This window comes from Lagopus muta, chromosome 1, assembly GCF_023343835.1.
Source record: "Lagopus muta isolate bLagMut1 chromosome 1, bLagMut1 primary, whole genome shotgun sequence".
Taxonomy (NCBI): domain Eukaryota; kingdom Metazoa; phylum Chordata; class Aves; order Galliformes; family Phasianidae; genus Lagopus; species Lagopus muta.
The window spans coordinates 171,589,028-171,613,003 of NC_064433.1; the positions used below are offsets into that span (position 1 = coordinate 171,589,028).

Genomic DNA, 23,976 nt, shown 5'->3' on the forward strand with positions numbered 1-23,976 from the left:
TAGTCTGTGTTTTAAATCAAGCTACTTCAATTTTTGCTTTCTTTATAACGTCTCGTGTAGAAGCAAAAAATGTTTGATGAAAATTAGAAGACCGTTAAAAAAATCCTCTACCACAGATGATGACAAGAGCAATACAATCAAGCACAGGAACGACTGACAGACTTTTAAAATCACTGAACACGCGTTATGTTGCTTCATCGTTAAAGTCCTGGACTACCTTAGGGCACAGAAAATGTCTTATTTCTTCTCAAGATATTAATACCCCACAGGCATTAGCAGTCCATAGTTACTAAGAATGAATAAAACATTTAGGGAGATACATAAGTATAAATTCCCTAACATTGTATTCTTCAGTAAAACAAAGACCAGAAAGATTGAAGCATGCTGAGGTAACAACTGCAGATAATGGAAGGAACACCTATGGAAGTCAGTGTACTTAAGCAACTAAATACATCAGGCAACATTTTCCCTTACACACCTCTGAAGAGGGGCTGTTTTTTGCTTTGGTGTAACCAAATATAAAAAAGCCTGCACTATTACTACAAAACTTTATTCATACGTATTAAAATCTCACTGAAAATAGTCAGTCCACCCCTGGTTTATAATCATAATAGTCTGCTCATCTGTAAATGAACAGTGCTACAAAACACCATAATCTCCCTCTTTGTTTTTAACATTTTCATCATTTTCTGTAATGTTAAATATGATTGCATATAAAACTGGTATCTGTGATCTCATTTCAGAAATAAGAAAGTCCAGAAGGAGAAAACAGACACTTTCTCATTTGTACAGCATTTGAAAAATGCACAGAATGAAACAGTTTTTTTTTTTTTTACTGGCGTTTTCTGAATACTTTCATGCTAAGCAGTTTATATATGCTTTACCAATTCATCAAAAGCTTTGAAGAAATGCTTAATTCAATCATTTCATTCGAAAATAAAATGGCAAAAGAGCCTGCCTGTCTCTCAAGTAAACAGAATATATCTCACTGGATGATGAGCATTAACTTTAGAAGATGTGTGGAACAGCATTGGGAATGCGACTTCAGGAAAACTACTTCATGCCTCCTTAAATGTTAGGCAACAGGCAGCCATGAAACAGAGAATTTTAGCTCTAGTTGTGAAGCAGATGTAGTTCTACAGACTGGCAATAGAGAATGCAAGAATATTCTTCTTTTGTGAATTTCTTCTTCTTTTGTGGATCCAGTTGGAAGATAAATGATTGTTAATAGCCTGCTAAGGTCAGGACAGTTCAAAGCTAACATTTTTGCTTAGAAATCAGGAACTGTTTCAATAGTTAAGAATTTTGATCCAGATATTCCAAAACAAATACTTAAAGCATCACAACAGAACTGCAGAAAATAAAATGGGGCTCAAGGGAGACACATCCACTGAGTATGAGGTAGGGTTATGTTCACTTTTCAGACATCTCTGAAGTTACTAGAGATATGTTATCTCTTATACCAAGGAGTCTCTTGGAACAGAATATCTGCATCACTATTCATCAAGCAGAAAGAAAAGAGAGAACTCCTGGGCAGCTGTTAATAAAAAAGTCTGCCAATCACCTAAGTGAATATTTCCATAATCTTCTGCCTAAAGATTGATAAAGTGTCTGATCAGCCCCTATCTTAGTATAACAGATTATCATAGTGTACAGATGAATTGTGATAGGTGATACTTCTGGAAAACAAATTACAATCCAAATAGCAATTAATCCATTTGGATACCAATTGGCACTGATTAAGCTTTTATTCTTGACCACAGAATCTGCAGAATCTCAAGAAGTGAGATATTTAAAGCACTGAGAAGTCTCATAGTCTGACAGTCTTCATCTGAATGGACAACCAAGTTTCTCTCACTGCAAAAGATTGGGTATATGTTTATTTGCCTCTCTTACTTTCATAAGGTCAGAGGACACTAGCTTCAGCCTTAGACTGGTCCTCAAAGACTGCTCTCACTGTCAGAACATAACAGTCAATACCTGTCTCAGGTATGTTCAGACCCTATAGAGGTTCAATCTATACAGCATTTCAGAAAGAAGGAGATGACCTAAAAATCAAAGAAAAAGCCTGCAGAACAAAAAAAAAAAACAAAAAATACAACGAAACAATCTTCACCTTTTGCAGATGATAAAAGCCAACTGCAAAACACTGGGATGGAAACTAACGAATGCTAAAGTATGTTCAGAACATACTTTGTCAGTGTTAAAAATTATTTTTCCAGAGAATTTCATACTTTATCCTCAAAGTATGGAAAGTTCATAGAAACATCTGGGGCCAAACTGCTCTACAATTATTGACCATGATTTCGGCATATGCATATTAGATTAAGAACAGATTAAAAAATACATCAATGTGTTAGCATTTTGTCATCAAGTGACTGCTACCTGACTGCTTATTAGATGACCATATTTACTGCTTCCGTTTTATTGCCAAAGTTGCCATTCATTATTGTGCTGAGTTCCCAGAAATAACAAGATAAAATTAAAATAGAAATTTGGGTTTTTTTCTCTCATCTTTCTCAGTAAATTTCTCAGAAAACCCATACTCATCTATTTAAAGTTCTCAAAGAACCAACAGTGTGGTGTTCTCCTAAATCTCTGTTAATTTCATAACATGTACAAGGCTTGCAGATACACATTCCAGAACTAGTAAGTCATAAGAATTTCAATTTTCAGTTCTGTTTTTAAACTAAATACGTGCTCTCCTCATCTACGTGAGTTTTCAGCAGGGAAAGCTTATTCGTGCTTCTTCTACGGAAAGTCTTTCTGAAATATTGTGTGACAACTGTCAGAAAAAAAAAAAAAATTAATGGGAAAGAGGCTTGATGAAATTCCTTTATCAAGGTATTACCCCTGATTTATATTAATTGCAAATTGAGAGCATTTTTCAATTTCCAGGTGTTCCTGGAAGATAGATCCCATACTCTCTTGATCTGTGACATCTATAGAAAGCTTAGCAATTTGAATAATTTGTCTCCAATAAGGACATCATCAGAGGTATGTATGCCATATACAGAAGTATTATTTAGGGGACCTGAAGAATTTTTGTTAGTATAATTACTGATTTCCAAGAACAAAACAGTGATAGAACTTGAAGACAGGAAGGCCTATGTTCATCAAGTGATGCCTTATAGTTAATTAGAAATAAATATTATCTTTCCCTTCATACGTATATACCAGTCCTGGAAACAAAGCATTAGTCCACGAATCTAATGATCATACATCGCTCTGAATCTCACAGTACAATAGTTAACATAACACTTCTTCTGATTTTAGCCTTTCCACATACATTTGTAAGACTCTGAAATACAATTAGAGCTTTTTTGAATACTTATTACTACATACACCTTTTTACTGAAAAAAGCCAAAGACAAAAGCATTCCTGAATAATCCTGCTGCTGTTATTCTCTTCTTGTTTCTGGTCTGCAGTCCTTGTTGTTTTTTTTGTTCCACAAAGCCTATATATCTGTCAGGAATCAGATCATCAACTAAAATCTTAAGAGTTAGAATTACGGCAGACAAATCTCCAATCTTTCAAAAATGCCTCACAACTTAAGTACCCTGCTATCAATCCAAATGTACATAAGAATGAAGAATCACCTTCATACTTTAGGAAGTGCTTAAGTTTCCCCCCAGGAAAAATAAGGAGTACATAAATACTAATCACATATAGCTCTTAGTTATCATGTTTAAACTTGATAACAAAACCTACTCCTCTAACTAAATCATTCAGGACTCTACTACTCAGAGAATGTAGTATACAATAACAAACTCCTTCAAAAGTAATCTAAAAACCTTGTCTGTGAAAGAATTTCATCATCTATTTTCAGTGAGTAAATGGTGTAATTTTTTTAAACAGTAAAAATATTACAGGCTTTTGAAAACAATCACAGCTGACTGATGATTTAGCTGTGTGATCACACAGAAATAAATTAATAAAATCCAAATGTCCAGCATTTAAAGCTAATCTTAATTTTATATGCTGTCACATGTGGCTTACCACTCTAAGTATCTTAATAATTCAAAATGATCAATGTACATCAGAATTAAGAGATTATCTTGAAAGTTTAACAGATTCTGTTTTTGGTTATATTTAGACTGCTTTATTTTATCACTAAATACTATCTTTTCAAAAGAATAAATAGGCAATCATTTTAGACAGCATCTACATATATTTTAAACTATGAATATATATTCTTGTCTTCATTTTTTTCTGAAATTGATAAAAAACCTGATTCAGTGGAGGTACTAATCAAAACATTACTTTCAGTAAGAAACAGAACATCCACAAACCCTCTATACACACAAAAAGTTGACAGTAAGGATTATTTCATCAGTTGGTGATTTATACCTGCTATCATGTCGTCCACAGTACTCATCTTCAGCAGTACCTGTTCAATTAAGCCAACTTCTGTGCTAGTCTGTAAATTACGGACACTTTTACGTAGAATTGCTGTGAACATACTCCAAATTTCAGCTTGGCACGTTACATCACAGTGCTCCAAAAGCTCTGACATGCACGTAATGCTCTCTGCATCCTGGATTATAAAGTTCATCTCCAGATCAAATTCACCACCAACCAGCTACAAAAGAAAATGAGAACAGTGTTACAACGTGATAGCTTGAATGTCTTTCATACCTGCAATGTCCCCAACAGTGAATTTTGTTTTTGATAGTAATAGCACCGAGTCTGTCAGAGTTCAAGAAGCATTTAGACAACACTCATAGAAACATGGTTTGAGTTTTGGGTGGTCCCATGTGGAGCCAGGAGTTGGGCTCAACAATCTTTGTGGGCCCCTTCCAACTCAGGATATTCTATGATTCTATGAGGGAGGTAATTTTGACAGAGAAACTCACAGATACCATCAGCTGTGAGTTATGTCAATTTGATTTCACAGCAAACTGACAATCACACCACACAAAACATACCTTGTACAAAATCTACCCACCACTAGCAAACATATATTACCTTCCTTTCTGTCACAGAGATGAATACAACACTTTCATGACATGCAGTCAGAAAATACATGAAATATTCCTTAATGTAAAGTAACTGAAACAGCAGCCTTGCCCAGAGTGATGCAAGGCAGAAGCTACAGAAACCGAAAACCTAAAGAGAAACGGAGGCTTTCCCATAGTTCTGTTAAGAGACAACTATCTACTCAGAAGTAAAAAGTCACTGAAAATAACTTAGCTATATTTCCACTTGATATAACATAACATTTACATTTACTTGTTTTCAAGACTTTACTGCTCTTTCCATTATAACATCTAAGTCTCCCTCCTGTCATGTGCAGAACAAGAATCAGGGAACTGTTCTGGACTAAAGGAACGATGGAAAGCTTGCTAATTATACCACAGGACAATTCATGATGTGGCCACGTGAACCTGCTGCTGATGCAAGGAGAGATGGCACTGGGAGAGGAACAAGCACTCCGATAAAGAACAATTTAACAGCAATACTGACAAAACTGCAGCCTGATGTCTGTCTACCTGGAACATTCCACACTGTCCTGAATTCTAATTAAACAGCACAACTAGAGGGCACATGTTAGGAGGAAAAATAAATGCAGTAGGCAAAAATTTGCAAAAAACATAGTCAAGACCAAGTATGTCTTTGGACAACTGAATTCACCATGTCATCAATTCCAAACCATTAGCCACTTGTGTAATTTTAAATATATTATCTCAGAATATCTTACTGAAATGTATATAAAACTTAGCTTAAAAAATAATGGTCTTTAACGGTAGAAACATTATTCAGTTTTGAAGTATAAAAAGCCAGTGTCTTACCCTACTTTATCCTAGTATGACTGTTGAATTTTGAAAGTACCAGTGTTGAATTTCAGTAAGTGCAAATAACATTATCTAATTCAGAAAGGCAAAAGAACAAATTAAATTAATTCTAAAATAATTGTAAGATAATCTTTTCTGTCTGTTCCAGGAAGGTATATAATTAAAACTGCAATAATATTTTAAATTAAAGAAATTCAAAGAATTCATCTCCAAGTACACAATCTCAATAGTGATTTTTAATACAAGGCTATTTCATCGCTTATTTAAAAGCAGTTTGTATTATTTTCAAATTAAACTCCAAGTATGAAGCAATATGAAATGATATGTAAACCCTTTTCTGATAGTTGAAGCTATCAAAATTTTCAGTCTTCTTTCAGTTCTGCTTTTCAGAAAATTAATACAACTAAGGATTAGCTTTGGCTTCTACCCTCACTCATGCTTCTCATCATCAGTTGTACAGAGCAATTATGTCTCCCCTGAGCCTCCTCTTCTCCGGACTGAACAGTCCCCAGTTTCCTCAGCTGCTCCCTATAAGACTTGTGCTCCAGATCCTTTACCAGCTTTGCTGCTGGACATGCTCCAGGGCCTCAAAAGTGGAAGTGTCAATTTATTTATCTTTCCATGCAGGGAATCTAGGATAAGCAAATGTGGAGTCTCCATCCTGGGAGATAAAATCATCTGGACTCAGAGCCGGGCAATCTGCTCTAGGTGGTCCCATTTGAGCAGGGGGTTGGACCAGGTGATCTTCATATCAGCACGGAGAGGGAGGTGATCCTGCCCCTCTACTCTGCCCTCATGAAATCCCACATGTGGTTGGAGCCCCTAGCAAAGGAAATACATGGAATTGTTGGATTAAGTCCAAAGGAGGCCACAAAGATGATCAGAGGGCTGGAGCACCTCTCCTACAAAGAAAGGCTGAATAAGCTGGGCTTGTTGGGTCTGAAGAACAGAAGGCTCTGAGGAGAACTCACTGCAGCCTTCTAGTACCTGATGCTGGACATACAGGAAAGCTGCAAAGGGATTATTTATCAGAAATGTAGTGACAGAACAAGAGGGTTTTAAAAGAAGGAGGGTTTAGGTTAGACGCTAGGAAAGGAAACTCTTCACTACGAGGGTTGTGAGGCAGTGGCACAGCTGCCCAAAGCAGCTGTGGGTGCCCCATGCCTGGAGGTGTTCAAAGCCAGGCTGAATGGGGCCCTGGGCAGCCTGGGATGGTGAGAGATGTCCCTGCCAGCAGCAGGGAGGTCAGAACCAGACGATCTTGAAGGTCCCTTCCAACCCAAACCATTCTAAGTTTCTATGAAAATAATTCAGGCTGTATTTTCTTGCTAGATTAATATACTAATATATAAGCTTTACAACACTGAAATAGAGCTCATTATTAATCTGAAGTGATGTCAAAGCTAAATCAGTCTGAATTATGTTGTTGCTTCTGTTAAAAACAAGATGTCTATGAATTTAAAACATCTCAGAGAATCTGTGTCAAAAATAAACTGAATGTTGCTAAAACTGGCTTCAAGAGAAGTGTTCTACAGGACCACAGACTGTATTTGCCCATTTGTCATCAGAATGACTGCTTATTTCAGTACAAAGCACATGAAAATGTACCTCATTTCACTCAACGGTTAAAGTCTATTCAGAGCACTAAAAATGATCACTTTTTTAATTAAAATCAACTTCCTTAAAAATTGAAACAAATTAATTAACCAACTAAAAGTTGTGGGGAAAAATATATATATATATAAAGTTTTAGCTTTTCTTAAAGATGTAGTCACAATAATAAACATAGATTAAAAATGTTAACAGTCACCACAGAGAAAATTTTAAGATGACTAAGAAAATCTATAAAAAAATGAAGTAAGAATAGGCAAATAAAAGACTATGATTAAATGACCAATGTTCAAGAAGTAGTATAAGACTCTGCTTTAAAATGTGAAAAATACATATTTCAGCCAAGAAAAAGAAATAGAACATCCACAATTAAAAAAAAAAAGAAAAAAAGAAAAAAATTCAATACCTGCATTTCCCCAGGAAAAGACAGTAAGAAAAGAGGAGGAATAAGCAAACAATCTTTACAAGATAGGGAAGTTATCAGAGGACTAACAGCAGTATAACAAGGTAGTAACAGGTGTTGATACTAATAAAAGGGCCAAGTTTGCTGCAGAACCAAAAAATCATTTAATGCTGTTTAAAGACACCAACTATAAAGAGCTGAAAAGTTATTTTTATGACAACGAGCACTTAGGTAATAATAGTTCAACATTAGTAAATGCAAACTAGTACCACTTTGTATTTTTATAATTTTCCCTACATTTACCATATGACTCTGAAATTCACTATTATCATCCAGAAAAGAGCTTGGCGCCAGTATGGGTAGTACTTTAACCAACTAAGTGACATTAAAGACTGTCAGTAACTGGAAAAATTTATAATGAGCTTGCAACTTTATAACTTGGGTACAATTCTGACTGCAATACCACATATAAAGAGTTAAATCTTACTGCTGTCAAATAGCTTATTTTTAACACAACATGCAGAAGGCTTCTGTTCTAAGACAGATTTCAGCTAGAGTACAGTATGAATACAAGCATATTGTCACAGTAGCTGGTACATTACACCATAAATCAGTTCCCTTTCTATATCTTATAGATTAAATACAATCTTTTTGTTACATCAAACATTCAGTCTTACTTTGCAGTCTTCAAATGACAATTTAATATTCAGTAAAGACTATGCTTTCACTGTGATTAAGTATCTTGATTTATTGCATGTACTTTGCCAAGGTCACACACTGCTTTTAAACTATTCTGCATCTTTCACAGCAAAGCTGTAATAAACGAAGAAGCAAACTAATTTCACACTCCAGTTTCAAGCTAGATGAATATGGCCAACAACATAGCCCCTCACAAAGTACTGAACTAGCAGCTATTGCAAATTAGGCTATCTTCTCTATCCTACGGTTGTTTAAAATGACAGGTTGATACGCCTTGCAAATTGCTCCAAGAATTTAAACCCACGCCACCATCCTCAAAGGCAGCTGCATTACTCATTCTCCATTCTTCTGAATGCTGTCGCCATTCCTCAGCAAGCTTCTCCCATTCATTACAATATGCAATATGCAAAAAAAAAGTGTTTATTCATGAGCTTCCGCATCTATACAGAGCTTAGGCTGCTCTTTTACCCCCATTTGGCTAGAACAAAGGTTAAATAGTTCCTCAAAATACAGAAATTGTCTACATATATCTGACAATACATTCAGATAAATTAAGAAGCAGAGTAAAATATGTGCTTGAACATCTAGGATATTTACACAGTTTGAAAAATCAGAATTCTTCAAAATCAGATTCTTCAAGATCTGAAGAATAGATTGAAACAAAAACACTACAGATAGCTGCCAAACTAGAAAAAAAAATATCAAATAAACAGAGGATAGGAAATATGACAATATTTGAAGAAATATACAAATGAAGCATCAGTATCATAGCAATTCTGAATGAAAATTCAAAGTATAGGTCAGAAGTTATTCTAGCATGATTTTATCAAAACCAAACCCCTGGGGATACAGAGGTTTTCAACACAAATTCATGTGTAGTGGGGATAAAAAGAGGAAAAAAAGTCAAATACAAGAATCCTAATAATTACATGAGATGCAAGAAAACGTTTATAGAGGCATTTGATATTGCTACAGTTAAAACAAAAGCACTGAGTGCATTGTGCTAAAGAAAATGGCTCAGTAGAACAAATACACACACACAAAAAAAGCCAAAACAATAAAATGTCAAAATTTGAACAACAGGAATACTAATTAAAACATTTTTCTTTGCACTTATATTCATGCCAATACATAAAACATCACAAATTTCTCAAAATAGCCTACTTTCCCATGTTCTGCACTCAAATTTTGGAAGGATTTTCATGGTATCTAAACTGCATTTTTCTGTTAATTTGAGCATTTCACGTATCTTTCTAATCCTTCTTTGATTTGCTACCTAAAGAATTACTAATCTGTACAGCTGAAAATTGCCATTAGCTAATAAAACCTCCTAAACAGCTTTTTGTTTCCTCAAACATCATGTTAGTTGAAATGATGAATTCAAGGATGCAGTCTATAGCCATCTGGGACTTCTTGGAGTGACAGCACTGGTGGATAAAGGAAAGACAACTGACGTAATGGACCTGTGCAAGGACTTTGGAGTCTTAATGGACGAAAAGCGGGACATAAGCCAGCAGTGGCTGCCTGCTAAATGCAGATAGGTGGCCAGCAGGGAGAGGGAGGGGATTGTCCCCCTCTTCTCTGCCCTTGTGAATTCTCATCTGGAGTACTGGGGCCTCAGTACACAAGGATGTGAACCAGTTAAAGTGGATCCAGAGAAGGGCCATGAAGGTGATCAGAGGACTGGAGCACCTCTCCTGTGAAGAAAGGTTAAGGAATTTGGGTTTGTTTAGCTTGGAGAAGAGAAAGCTCCTGAGAGATCTCACTGCAGCCTTCCATCAATTGAAGTGAGCTTACCAAGAGGAGGAGGACCAACTTTTTACAGAGTATGATAGCAAAGAGAAGTGGGAATGGCTTTAAACTAAAAGAGGAGAGATTCAGGTTAGACGTTAGGAAAAAGAAAAAAAAATCACTTAAAAGGTGGTGAGGCACTGGCACAGGCTGCCCAGAGGAGCTGTAGATGCACCATCCCTGGAGATGTTCAAGGCCAAGTTGGATGAGGCCCTGGGAAGCCTGTGTTGGTGGGTGGCAGCTGATGGGTTGGAACTACTCTAAGATCCCCTCCAACCTAACCCATCCTATGATTCTATGGTTTGTGTCTTGTATTTAATTTGAAAACATTTTCAAGTAAGCAAAGATAGTTTTTCAGTTTCATTTTTGTCTGAACTAAAGTGAAATAGATTTGCAGTTATCAGCAACAAAAGCAAGTTTTTAACACATCTTTTTTTTTCACCTACATTAACACAGATTTATTCTTTATATAGCAGTCAAGAGTAAAGTATCTTAGCATATATCTAAACATTTCCATCTCTAAATTTGCTGTTCACTGCCATCAAAGTAGCACATCTTTCTAGCTTCCTTCATACTAGATTGCTATCTTTGTTCATTTAATCCAAAACGAAGAATATAAATTCCATTAAACCAGGCAGCCAATGCCATCAAAGAATTAAACTATCACAATGGTATCATTACTACAGTTCTAGAACATCCAGGTCAGATTTATACCAAGGCACTCCATTCTTCCCTCTCCTAATTAACTGCGACCACATTTGCTCTATGTTTTCTAAAGCCAAGAATAACCAGAACATAGACAATATGACAAGCATTCTCATGTGTTTTCGGCTACTTCTGAGAACCACTTTAGGTTTAAATATATGTGTGTATGATTATGGTAATCAACTTTGCCTTGCAAGTACAGGAGATAATCAGTTTGAAAACAAACACTGAAACAAATTCATTAATTCTCTTCCATTCCGTAATGTTCATATATCTCTTGAGCATTACAAAACAGTTGTCTGGGTTTGGAATAAATTTCCAAGGGAAAAGGACAGAAATAACCAGCTGGGATAGCAGTGGTAATCTCTTAAAATTCTAACTTAATTCACCATAAAAAGAGAAAACTAGTAATCTTTCTACCTTTGTTAACAACGGTCATCACATAAAATTCCAGAATAATACTAGTTCAAACTGGAACATTTTTTCTACAAAGACATTATTTCATTGACTTTGTAATCACCAGTGAGTTCATAATACAGTCAGATTGCTACTGCTTCTTCTTTTATAAAGATAGGGCTCCATTTCAAGCACTGAAACACATTAGTGACAAAAGAGATGGTGGTCCCAGGCAGAACAGAAAACTATTATTTTCACGTCATTAGCTAAAACATTTAATTTCTATTGAATTGATTCAGGGATTTTGTAAGGATTATTCTTCAAGTGCATGAATGAAGATTTCTTCATGTAAAAGTGCTTAGAATGCTAAATGAAAGTTCTCAGCGACCAATGCATGTGCTGGTCACACACATATACACATACATACATATAAAATGTGTTAACAGTCAGAGTTCTTTAGAAATCTGAACTATAGAATCATAAAGGATAGAAAAGACCTCCAAGATCATCCAGCTCAACTGTTCACCTACCACCAGTACTGCCCACTAAGCCACGTCCCTAATAATGCATCTACATTTCCCTTAAACATCTCCAGTTATGGTGACTCCACCACTTCCCTGGGCATCCTGTTCCAATGCCTCATCACCATTTCTGAGAAGAAGGCGACCCCTGCCTCGCCACAACATCCTTCCAGGCATTGTCGAGAATGAAAATGTTTCCCCAGAGCCTCCTCTTCTCCAGATTGAACAATCCCAGTTCCCTCAGCTGCTCCCCATTAGACTTGTGCTCCAGACCCCTCACAGCTTCACTGCCCTTCTCTGGACACGCTCAGTGTCTTTCTTGTTGTGAGAGGCACAAAACTTGAACACAGTACATGAGGTGCAGCCTCACCATCGCTGAGTACAAAGGGATGATCTCCCTGCTCCCACTGGCTACAGTACTTTTGATGCAAGCCAGGATGCTGCTGGCCTTCTTTGCCACCTGGGCACTCTATTGGCTCATGTTCAGCCAACTGTCAACTAACACCTCCAGAGCCTTTACCACCTCACAGTCTTCCAGGCACTCCGTCCCAGGCCTGTAGCGCTGCACAAGGCTGTTGTGATTGAAGTGAATTTTCAAAGCTCTTTTTACCATCAGTGGAATATGAAAGGTGAATCTGAGAAGTGATTCTCTCATTGAATTTAGATGCAATATTAGGATCAAACAATTCTTACCATGGCAATGTAGTAGTTTTCACTGACTATAAAAGGAGAGCTAGTCCAAACAGACACATCTAAAGTTATGCTAGATTAATCTCAACCAGTGTGCTCATAGTATGGTTTATAACCAAATGACAGCACATGAATTGCTAAGCAGCATGTCCTTTGCCACATTACTGTGCTCTTTTTAAAGGTGCCTTCATTCATTCTAGATTCAAAAATGTTTATTCTGAATAATGTATAGTATGCCACAGCAGTGTGCTGCTAAATGAGTACTATCTAATTAGTTTATTGACAACTTTAAAGTACTCTGAGGAAAAAAAAATCTATTTCCAAGTTTCCTTTATATCTGCAGATAAAATATGAATGAAGTAACGCATTCAGTATCACTTCTGGTTCTTTGAACATAAGCACGTTATTATGCAGGCAGAATATTGTTCTAGCGTTGCCTTTTAATTTCTTCAGTTTTCTTTCAGTGAAGGGGAACATAGATTTGAGTCTGAAAAAAAAATGGAGTTAATTTGCATCATGGAAGCACAAACAGAATTGTTTTAGATTTGTGACTAAAAAAGTCCTAATAACATATGGATGTTCTATCTATTGCTATGATGGGCTCTCACAAATCAGGTCCCCCCTCTTTGTTTCTCACAGCCTCCTCAGCAAACACCGTGGAGGTGGGAAAGAGGGGACACAGCTACGACAGATGATACCAAACAACCAAAGCAATATTCTATAGCATATCATGTAATGTTCTCAAATGAAATTGTAGGGTCTTCTGATTCTCTCCCTCATTGCACTGGTGGAGGGGCAGGGAGTGAGTGAGCAACTAGTGCAGATCAGCTCACCATTGTCTGAAAATTTGGGCTTCTGCCCTTACATTTACTTCATACAGAGAGCTTTGCCCACTGATCAACACTCAAATAAATCTTGTGTAAGTGGTCTTAATATGCTACTGAAGGAAAAACTGTAAATTACACACTGTCAAGCCATAATCATATGGCATGAATAGTTTTTGAAGAAGACTATGATCTCAACTAACTTCGAGTATAACCTGCTGAATTCTACCAAACCTACAACACTGCTAAATATTGTATAAAGCATTGCTTATTGCCCATTTTTTTAGAAGTCTGCATGTACCACCACTATTACACAGGGAAAACATCTCATACCATCACAGAATCATGATTAAGGCTGGAAAAGACCTCTAAATTCATCTAGCCCAACCATCAATCCACTCCCACCATGCTTGCTAACCTCAGTTAGCAAGCCCTCAGTGCCACATTTACGCATTTCTTGAACACCTCCACAGATGCTGACTCCACTAGAGACCTGGGCAGTCTGCTCCAGGGCCTGATCACTCTTTCTGAGAAGATATTTTTCCTAATATCCTCTGTGAGCCTATTACCATCACCTAGGAGAAGAGGTCAACCCCATCTCACCACAACCTCCTTTCAGGCATTTGTGGAGAGCAGTAAGGTCTCCCCTGAGCCTCCTCTTCTCCAGACTGAAAAATCCCTGTTTCCTCAGCTGCTTCCTGTAAGACTTGTGCTCCAGCTTCACTGCACTTCCTCATTTTCTGTCAGTAAGCAGTTTTGAAATACCTATGGTTTTCCTCACATTTTTTTTCCTCAGGTATGAAGAGAAATAAAAAATGTATTTTCAATGTCTAAAAGATAACATAAATTACAAAAGAACAATGACTGTAAGCAATGAAGATTAACTTTGTATTTACTTATCAACATCCTGCTGTCATTGTTATCCCCTCCATGACGTTAGCTTTCTTGGGATACAAACATGAAAGTAAAAATTATTACAAGAACTATCTCAGCTATTGTCATAGGACAGGTGTTCCAGCCTTTTGATCATCCTTGAGACTTTCCTTTTGAATCAGTCCAAAACATCCATGTCTTTGTTACACTGCTGAGCGCAGTGCTCCAGGTGGAGTGCCATGAGACTAGAACAGAGGCAGGGGACATCACCTCCTTCAACAAGCAGTCATGCTTCCAGAAAGCCAACTTTATGCTGGGCTGCAAAAGCATACTAACTGGCTCATGCTGAGTTTTCATCAATCAACATCCCTAAGTCCTTCTATACAAGACTGGTTTTATTTTGTGCATTCTACAAAATAGAGGTTGTCAGTGCTTAAGTATGGATAATGATAATTATCCATACTTTTAGTGAAGTAATGGGAAGGTTAATGTTAAGTCACTTCAGCAAGCTGCCCCAAAAGAAACAGTATTAAAGGAAATATATCTAAGTAACAAAGGTTTCTGTGTATTTAAAGACTTGTATGTGTTGTCAGTTATTATTCCAGACTCTCTTCATCCATTCTGAGTACCAAAATTATAGCTGTGTAGAAGCAGGAAAGGGAGAAAAACATATTTTTTTTTCTTGCTTCTTGGCAAACTTAGTATCTGATTGTTGACATTTTTCAGTTGAAATTTCATGGGAAAAAGAAGCCCTAATAGATGAAAATGGCAGTCTACTTAGAAGAAGACAACATCAAGGCATGGTTTAAACTGTATTTGTTGCGGTAGGAACGCTACAGCAGGGCAGTACATCGAAACTGGCAACACATACTAAGTTACTGTCATCTTAATTATCCAGGTCATAAGTATAAAACAGTTATTTAATAAATATAATCTTTAAAGGTTGCAATGGAACAAAAAAAGTCACTTTATATTGGCTCTTCTCAATGACACACAGATCTGCAAGTGAAATAAGAGAAAAAATTGCAGAGAGGTATGTTACCTTAAAATAAGAATTATGGGCACATTGCTACACTTTATTCTTTGAAATATAAGTGAGTTATCAACCAAAGCATCAAAAACAAATGTAGCTTAACTGCAGTCCAGTATAAACAATTTACTGATGGAAGTATCAATTACACTCACATACGTGGCAAGACTGTAACTTACAGATAGGGCCAACACTTTGGCTTAATCATTTGCTGAAATAATTTCAACTCCTTCTCTCTGCTTTTTTTTAAACACATACTTCACAAAGTCAGGCTTTTCCTAAGTACCACTAAGGCTTAAAAGAAAAAAAAAAAAAAAAAAAAGAAAAAAAAAAAACCACACAACGGGGACTATTTGACACAAAAGTTCATATCACAGAACTTTAAAGTACGCTTGATTTCAGCATGGGACAGAAATTAGCCTGATAAAGGTCAACTATCTCATCTCATAAAAGCTTCCTCAGCACTGCAACTCCTTAAAAGTCCTACCTTAGAAGCAATACAAAAAGAGGCAGTTCAAAGCGTTGGGACACATCAAATTTTGCTCACAAAGCTGGAACAGCAATCCAGTGAATTCTGTCAGAAATGAAGACTGATCAAGGCATTTAACAAGTACTTAGCCCAAACCATCAAAACAGAAGTCATCCTCCCAATATTTCTGTGTCACCACCAAAACAATAACCTATTTTTTTATCCTATAAGAGTATGAATATTTGAACTTAAAAAAAAAGAAAAAGAAAGATTAACCAAGGTAGCTTTCATATTAGAATTAGTTTTCTTTAAGACTTTATTTAATTGACTTTATTAAGGACTGAAACATTTCCCTCTCGTCATAAAATGCTTTAGAATTCTGAAAAACCTAAGAACTGTAAGTCATGTTTCTGCAACATTCAAAGTAGAACAATTCCAAGTAGTTTGGTTATAATAGCATCATTTTGCATTAGTACAAAAAAGTGACAAATTATCCTGTTTATGTGAATGGTTAGTGACAGAGTGATAGCCCAGAACAACAGAGCTGGGGATGCCTGATCTAAAATAATGCTGAAGCGAGAGGCACTCAACTGTGGCTTTACACTTCATTTCATCTTTCTGAAAAGTAGGAGGCTTAATGATTACAAAAAGGCCTTAATTCTCAACATCCTGCTGCTTGCTTACATCAGTAATTTTCAGATACCTGATAACACTTTTTGGTAGTGATAAAATGCTGAAGAACACCATCAAAATACACACACAAATCAATTACAAAGTGTCATTTGCAAACAGTTTGGAATTAACAGCAAAAATCTGTATCGGTGGCCATACAACTCCTATGGCTTTCAATTTTCATAGTTTGAAGCTTGTTTCATAACAAACATCATCTAAATTTTCAACCCAAGCCACTCAATACCATTTCATTTATTTAAGAAATTCAAGAAGAGATGCTATTTGTTACATTTTCCTTGTTCTCACAAGCGAGATACAGATGAAAGACAGTAATAGCACTTCAAAAACTCTTTTAAGCTACTTCTCTTTCTACACAACTCCCAGGCCAGTGTTTGTTAATTGTTTTCACTGGTTTTTCAAAAGGTTTTAGCTGTCATTAACATGTTACGACTTTTTTGTGACAAAACCTAAAATCACAACCACTTAAGAGACAGCTGTTTCACAAAGCCAGAATTGCATCCTTCTTATTGTTATTTTATTTAATTATTAGTAGAAGTTCTTCATTCAATAGAACCTTTTATTTAAACCTCAGAAGTCAAGACCAAAGACCAGAACTATAAAGCAAAATAGAAGTCAGTTATGCAACTCTACCCACAAAAGACAATTTTAAGGAAGAAATTAAAAAGAACATAAATGAGCATATTGGATAATATATCAGTCAGGTTTCCCTTACCTGAGAAGTTTTGTAACTTTTCAGCTTTCCAAGCTGAACCATTTCATGCACAACCACTCATACTTTTCATGTTATCTAGAAGTGATTAGGAGTAATTATCCAATTCTGACCAAGATAATAATGGAAAAATGATTTATACTTTAAGTACGTGGCTTCCCTCTGCTCTTGTCATTTAGTGCCATGACATCAGTTTGTTACATTGGGTATCTCAGCACTTGAAATACACACCTTTCTAAAGATGAAACCCATACAGAAATAAAACCAAATAATTACAGTAGGAGATCCAAGCAAAAAATAAGAATGTTTATCTCAATGTTGCACAATTTCCTTATTTTATGTTACTATCTGAACTACCCTTCAGGAATAAAAGGGCAGCAAAAGAGGTTTAACCTGTATCAGTGACAAATTGTTCACAAACAATATAGGAACTAGATAAGCATACATTTCCCCATTATAGAGTCCCAGCCTCATACTATTTAAGAATCCAGAGTTTCCACATCCAGAATTATTGCGTTTGCTTCATCAACTTGATGGATTTCCTCCTAGATTTTCTCTGATTAGTTTCTGAACTCTCAACTTTTTGGATCTTTAATATCCTACATCAACGAATCCCTCACTTTTCTCATGTTCTCTGTAAAAAGATTTTGTTCTACATCTCTTACGTATACATGACTTCATTTCAGCCCTCCAGCTCTCGCATTTTTAAAAACAAAGAAGAAATGCTTTCTCACATATTCTGTTTCTGTCACACTCCATTTCATCCACATTTACCTTCAATAGAAGTGGTCATCTCTTTTCTAAGCTGAACCATCTTTCTTTGTTAAATTTTTTTCCTCATCTCAAATTCAAATTTAATCACCTTCTTAACTTGTATTTTTTTGCTTCTTCTAATGAATTCTCTTAAAACTGGAGTTGCCAGAGTTTTATACAATATCCAACTTGCAAAAACATCCTGAGTTTAGCAAGACCAAAGTAACTGAAGTGTCAGTAATCACAAGGGTACATGTTAAAGGACGAGAGGGAATGGCTTCAAGCTGTGCCAGAGGAGATTTAGGCTGGATGTTAGGAAATAGTACTTCTCTGAAAGAGTGGTCAGGCAGTGGAATGGGCTGCCCAGGGAGGTGGTGGAGTCACCGACCCTGGAGGTGTTCAAGGAATGTTTGGATGTTGTGTTGAGGGACATGGTTTAGTGAGAGCTATTGGTGATAGGTGGAGGGTTGGACTGGATGATCTTTTAGGTCTTTTCCAACCTTGGTGTTTCTGTGATTCTGTGATCCTGTGATTCTGTGATATATGGAGGAAAGTCATGTGTTCTTTGCTGAATTAAAAGAAATGCATTATAAATATGTACAATCACTTATCATTGCGATAGCTAATATTTACATGACTTCAATTTCAAATCATGTAATCTATGCATCATTGTGCTCTTTGTATATAAAGATTTTCCAAAGTACAAAGCCATGCATGACAATGCTTTTCCCAATACTAGTAAAAAAAGACATTTGCTGACTCACATAAAAAAGAGGAAAGAAAGAAAAGGTTTTTAAAAAGGTTTAGAAGCCATTTTTAATTACATTTTTCCTGTGTAGCTATCTCTTATCAATGAAGACTTTGGCTCTAAAGTAATCACACTTTTAATTTCAAGTTATTATGTTCAGAGATGCCTAATTCATGCTCCTCAGTCAAATCAGATTACAAAGTAGCTTAAAACACCTTTAAACATTTTTATTTCCAAGTAAGAAAATCCATTCACTTGACTGAAATGAGAAAGTAAAACAATAGAATTGGAAGTTATTTACAAAAGGCACTACTTACGCTAGATATTTTTGGTTGGTTTTGCATCATATTGAAAGCCCTTAAACACCTTTAGCTTTTGGTGGAAAAGCATAAAATTCTACGATGTTAAAAAAAAAAAAGCATATGAAGGAACACCTAAATAATGCCTACTCAGAAGGCTGGATTCAGTTACTTTCAAAAATCAACTGTAGATACAGTTAGTTACAGCCAGCTTAAATTTAATACTGTGAAATATGCAGGCAACAGCTACCAAAAGGACATTTGCATACAGCATTCTAAATGTTTCAAGTTGAATCCTGAATATGTGAAATGTTAAAAATCAACAATGACATCACAAGAAAAGTCATCTGAAAGTATCATTTTTACTGTTCAGAATTTCTATGTTGTGCAACGCATTATTTTACATTAGTGTATAAAGTTTCACATGGATTTCCAAAGACATTTGTCTTAGTTCATCATGATTAACATTGAGTAGATTTTTCCCCTTTTTTCCTGTGTAAATCTGTACTCAATTTAGGAGAAAATGTTACTCCACAGGAAATGGAACAGTTACATAGATGGGAAAAGAAGAGATATATAAATAATCATAAACTACAAAAGCTCCTTCAGAAATGAGGGTTTCAGTGACCATTTTTACTGGAAAAATAAAGAATGCATTCGGCCTCTCTTTAATCATATGGATAATGAGAAAAGAGTGTGCCAAGTTTAATATATCACCACATGCATAAACAAATGAGAACAACTTTACAAGAACACAGTAACTAAAATGAGAGTACAATCTTTATCAAAATTTCAAGTGTTTTCCCTTTCCAGTAGTTCTGAAACTTTTAATGCCCTGCAAATCTTATACTCTTGAACATACTGAATACATGCAACAGTAAACTATTTTACTAGCTAATGAAATATTCAATTATTCCATTAGTTCTATTTGGAGTATTTCAATTTGAATACATAGCTGGGGGCTCATCTCTACAAAACAAACAAATAAACAAAAAACATATAAATCCTATCCATAATAGAAGATACAGAACTATATAAAGAGAAAAAAAGTGCTATTTCCTCTTCCAGCCACACTGAAACCAATACCAGCATTTTGAACTTTGAAAGCGAGATTAAGTTGTTCTGGTTTTCTCTTTGGCTTTTTTTGTTTTGTTTTGTTAGTTTTAATAATTTATAAGCAACTATTCCTTCGTTCAGATTCTGTGCATCTAATTTACAAATGAATTATCTTATGCTTTATTTTCTGTACAATTCTTATTTGTCTTGGCTGTTAGAAAATTGGAAAAAAAAAAAAACAAACTCAACCATAACTTGATAAATTATATTAAAAAAAAAAAAGGAAAAAAAAAGTTGCAAAATTAAATTTCAATTGTTTTTAATGCAGCATCCATCATTCTACAATTCCAAATGAGACCTGAGGGTCTTTTGTTTTTCCCCAAGTGCTTCTCCTATTAAGTTCCATACATAAAAAAACATCCATTGAGTTCTGGTCACACTACTTCAAACCACTTCACAGAATCACAGAATGGCTGAGACTGGAAAGGACCTCTGGAGGTAACTTGGCCCAGCCATGTTCCAGCAGGGACACCCAGGGCTACATCCAGGCAGCTTTGGAAGATCCCCAAGGGGACTCCACAGTCTCTGGAAAGCCTGTGTCAACACTCCATCACTCACAAAGCACAGAAGAGCTCCTGGTGTTCAGAGGGAACCTGCTGTGTGCCCATCGCCTCTGGTTCTGGCACTGGGCACTATTGAGCAGAGCCTGGTTCCAGCTTCTTGGCACCCTCCCTTCAGGGAATTGTGGATATTGAGGAGATCCCCCTGAACCTCCTCTTCTCCAGACCCAGTTCTCTCAGCCTTTTCTCATGGAAGTGCTCCACTCCCATGATCTTGGTGGGCATTTGTTGGACTTTTTCCAGTATTTCCAGATCTCTGTTGTACTGGGAAGCCCAGAACTGGAGAAAGTGTCCAGATCTGGCCTCATCATTGCTGAGGTTAGGGTAAGGATCAATTTTCTTTCCATGTTAGCAATAGATTCCTAATGCAGCCTAGAATACCATTAGCCTTCTTTTTGGCAGGAACACATTACTGGCTCATGATCAACTCAATGCCCACTAGGTCCCCCACATCATTTTCTGCAGAGCTCTTTTCCAGTTGGGTGCTCCCACTCTGTACCGGCATCTGACATTATTCATGTTCAAGAGCAGGACTTCATGCTTTCCCTTGCTGAAATTCAGGAGGTTCCTGTCTGTCCATTTCTTCAATCTGTCATTTGAGTAACTTTTTCTTTTTTTTCCTAATGACTCAGATCACCATCTTACTAACTCACTCCAAGACTGACTGGCAGAAAGGACTTTTAATTTGGGCTTCCATTTCTGATAAAAATGGAATATTTTATCGGCCTCCCTCCTATCCATGCAGAATTCCCCACTGAGGTTTGGGGTAGCAGGAACCGTGCTGAAGGAGCCCGTGCAAGACAGCAGTCTGTCTGCTGAAAGGTGCATGTGCTGAAATGGAATTCAGTGATAATTGCTAGCTGGGCACACTGTACTCTATTTTAAGAGCCATGTCAACCATTGTATATTGCCACTGCAAGAAGAGGTTTAGTTAATTCAAAAAGCAGTAATAACTAAGAACAAAGATTGATTTAAGATTAAATTGCTTTTCTTTCCAGATTTTATTTATATATGCATATATAAACACACACACATATATATATCTCAGATTGGAGCATTGTTGATTAAGCGCCACTAGATTCCAACTTGATCAACTGGTGGAAGGGAAGTCTGGCTTCCCTCTCCTCTATATCTGTACTGGAATAAATGGGTAAGCAGTGTGTACAGAATACGCATGAGTAAAATTACCTATTTAGGACACAAGCACATTTAAAGAAGACTCTGTACTGAGAAATACTCAAGATCCTTATTATACTGAATGTTTTTTCAGGGACATTAACTTTTAGTTGGAACTTTAACAAACTTATTCTGATGTCAAGCAATAAAAATCACATAATTTTTACTTTTTAAGATGTGATTTCAGAGCAAAATCAATTGCTCATTGCATATCAATGCATAATATCACTGCAATAACAATGAAAATTGTTACCAAAAAGCAGTCTTATTATAGGTGTAATCATATAATTGTATAAGAAAGACTAATTTTACAACAAAAATGCCTTTAAATTTCTAGGTATATAATAACAGCAAGACAGCATGATCTCTCATTAAAGTTAATAGGTTTATAACAATAACTATTCAAACCACCTTTAACAATAGAGGGCAACACAACAATTATGTCTATTAAAAAGATGCAAATGTGATTTACAGTGTGCAGAAATAAATTTAACTGCAGACACTAAGTATGCTCCTCAAGTTCTTACTTCACATTGATGTTTTTCAGAAGACGTCTAGAATATATCACATTGGAAACAGGTATATAGTCAACACTGGGTAAAGACAGTATACAAAGGCAAAACATGCTATCAAGTTCTAGTACAAAAAAGAGATTTGGAAAGCCTCAGATGATGCTTCTTACATGATGAAAAATTACCTGCTACCTCCTAAGTAACAAGTGTCCACATTAGTATTATATACTATTATAAATGACCGTGTTACTATTCTGCCCTGGTTACAGCACCAAGTTCTGCTTATGCACTTTCAATGTTTGCCCTGTATAAATTGCATGTATTTAACCATATGTAAACCAGAAGTAAAAATCAAATTTATATTAAAGTTTCAATATTGTAATGTCTTCAGAAAGAACAGCTGTGTTCATATTGCAGTTAGTCAGGTGAACCTTCCAACAGCTCACAAGGTAATTCTGTATGGGGACCATGAGAAGAAGCTGCAAGCAAGCCAGCAAGGGTCTGAGAAGGTGGAGCTTGAATCTAGCTGATTCAGAAAAAAATATTGCTACTCAATACTGGAGTACCAGTAAACATTCCAGATTCATTCTATGCATACTCTCATTCAATAATGCTCAGTACTTTATGTAACATTTTAACTAATGCATCACAATAGTTTGAATTAACTTAAAAAATGATAAATCTACTCCCAGGTCTTTCTAACAGACAAGGCATGACAGCTTCAGAAAACTTTATGATCATCTGCTTAAAAGAAGTTTACAAACCTGTCTAATGTTTCCTGCTGAAGCCCTTTTTTAAAACAAATGATAGAATAGATAGAAATTTCAAAGTTGGTTCTGAATAGGCAACAGAATAAAAAAACAGCAACAATGAAAAAGAAACTAAGGATGATAGCATTACTTTAATTCACAACTATTTGCACACAGGAGATGACACCAAGATGAACAACATATAACCACACATGTACCCACAGCCTCTTCTATAAATGTTTCATAAGCAGTCAAAGAAGTTTGACTCATACAGGTTTACTCATTCAACCCCTAAGGATTTTGACTATTGCTATAAATAAATATTTGATAAATAAACTATCACAGGACAAAATAAGGAAAATAAAAGTTCCCATGACAGAAGTATGTACCTTCTTGGTCACCGATTACCACAGAACAGTGATGCTCCAAATCTTTGAACTGATTGCTCAGCTGGGAACTGGTCACCTTTAACTATTCTCCTTCTCATACTGGAAAACAACTATTTAAAGCCTATTCTAAATCACCACTTGGTTCAAGAATACAATTTATGGTTCAATGACTCTGAGATTTGAAATGCTACACTCTCTAAGTATTTTTAAATACCAGTTGGCCTTTTGGACTGCAAGAGCACACCACATGCTCATGTCCAGCTTCACATCCACAAGAACCCCCAAGTTCTTCTCCATAGGGCTGTTCTCAATTAGTTCTTCTCTCAGTTTGTACAGATAATTGGGATTACCCTGACACAAGTGCAGCTTGGCCTTCTTGAATCTCATAACGTTCACATGGGCCCATTTTTCAAGCTTGTAACATGTCCAGTCATGGTCTGTAATCTCTTAATTTTTAGGGTTAT

At 36.1% G+C, this 23,976-nt stretch overlaps 1 protein-coding gene across 10 annotated transcripts in view; it reads right to left on the reverse strand.

The window, feature by feature from the left end:
• The window catches only part of NBEA (neurobeachin), a 458,626-nt gene that overhangs the window by 377,634 nt on the left and 57,016 nt on the right, over positions 1 to 23,976 (reverse strand). For all 10 annotated transcript variants that reach the window (XM_048948371.1, XM_048948342.1, XM_048948328.1 and 7 more), the window contains exon 2: positions 4,352 to 4,583. In XM_048948371.1, the coding sequence (XP_048804328.1) occupies positions 4,352 to 4,583 (232 nt within the window). The remainder of the gene's footprint in view (positions 1 to 4,351; positions 4,584 to 23,976) is intronic.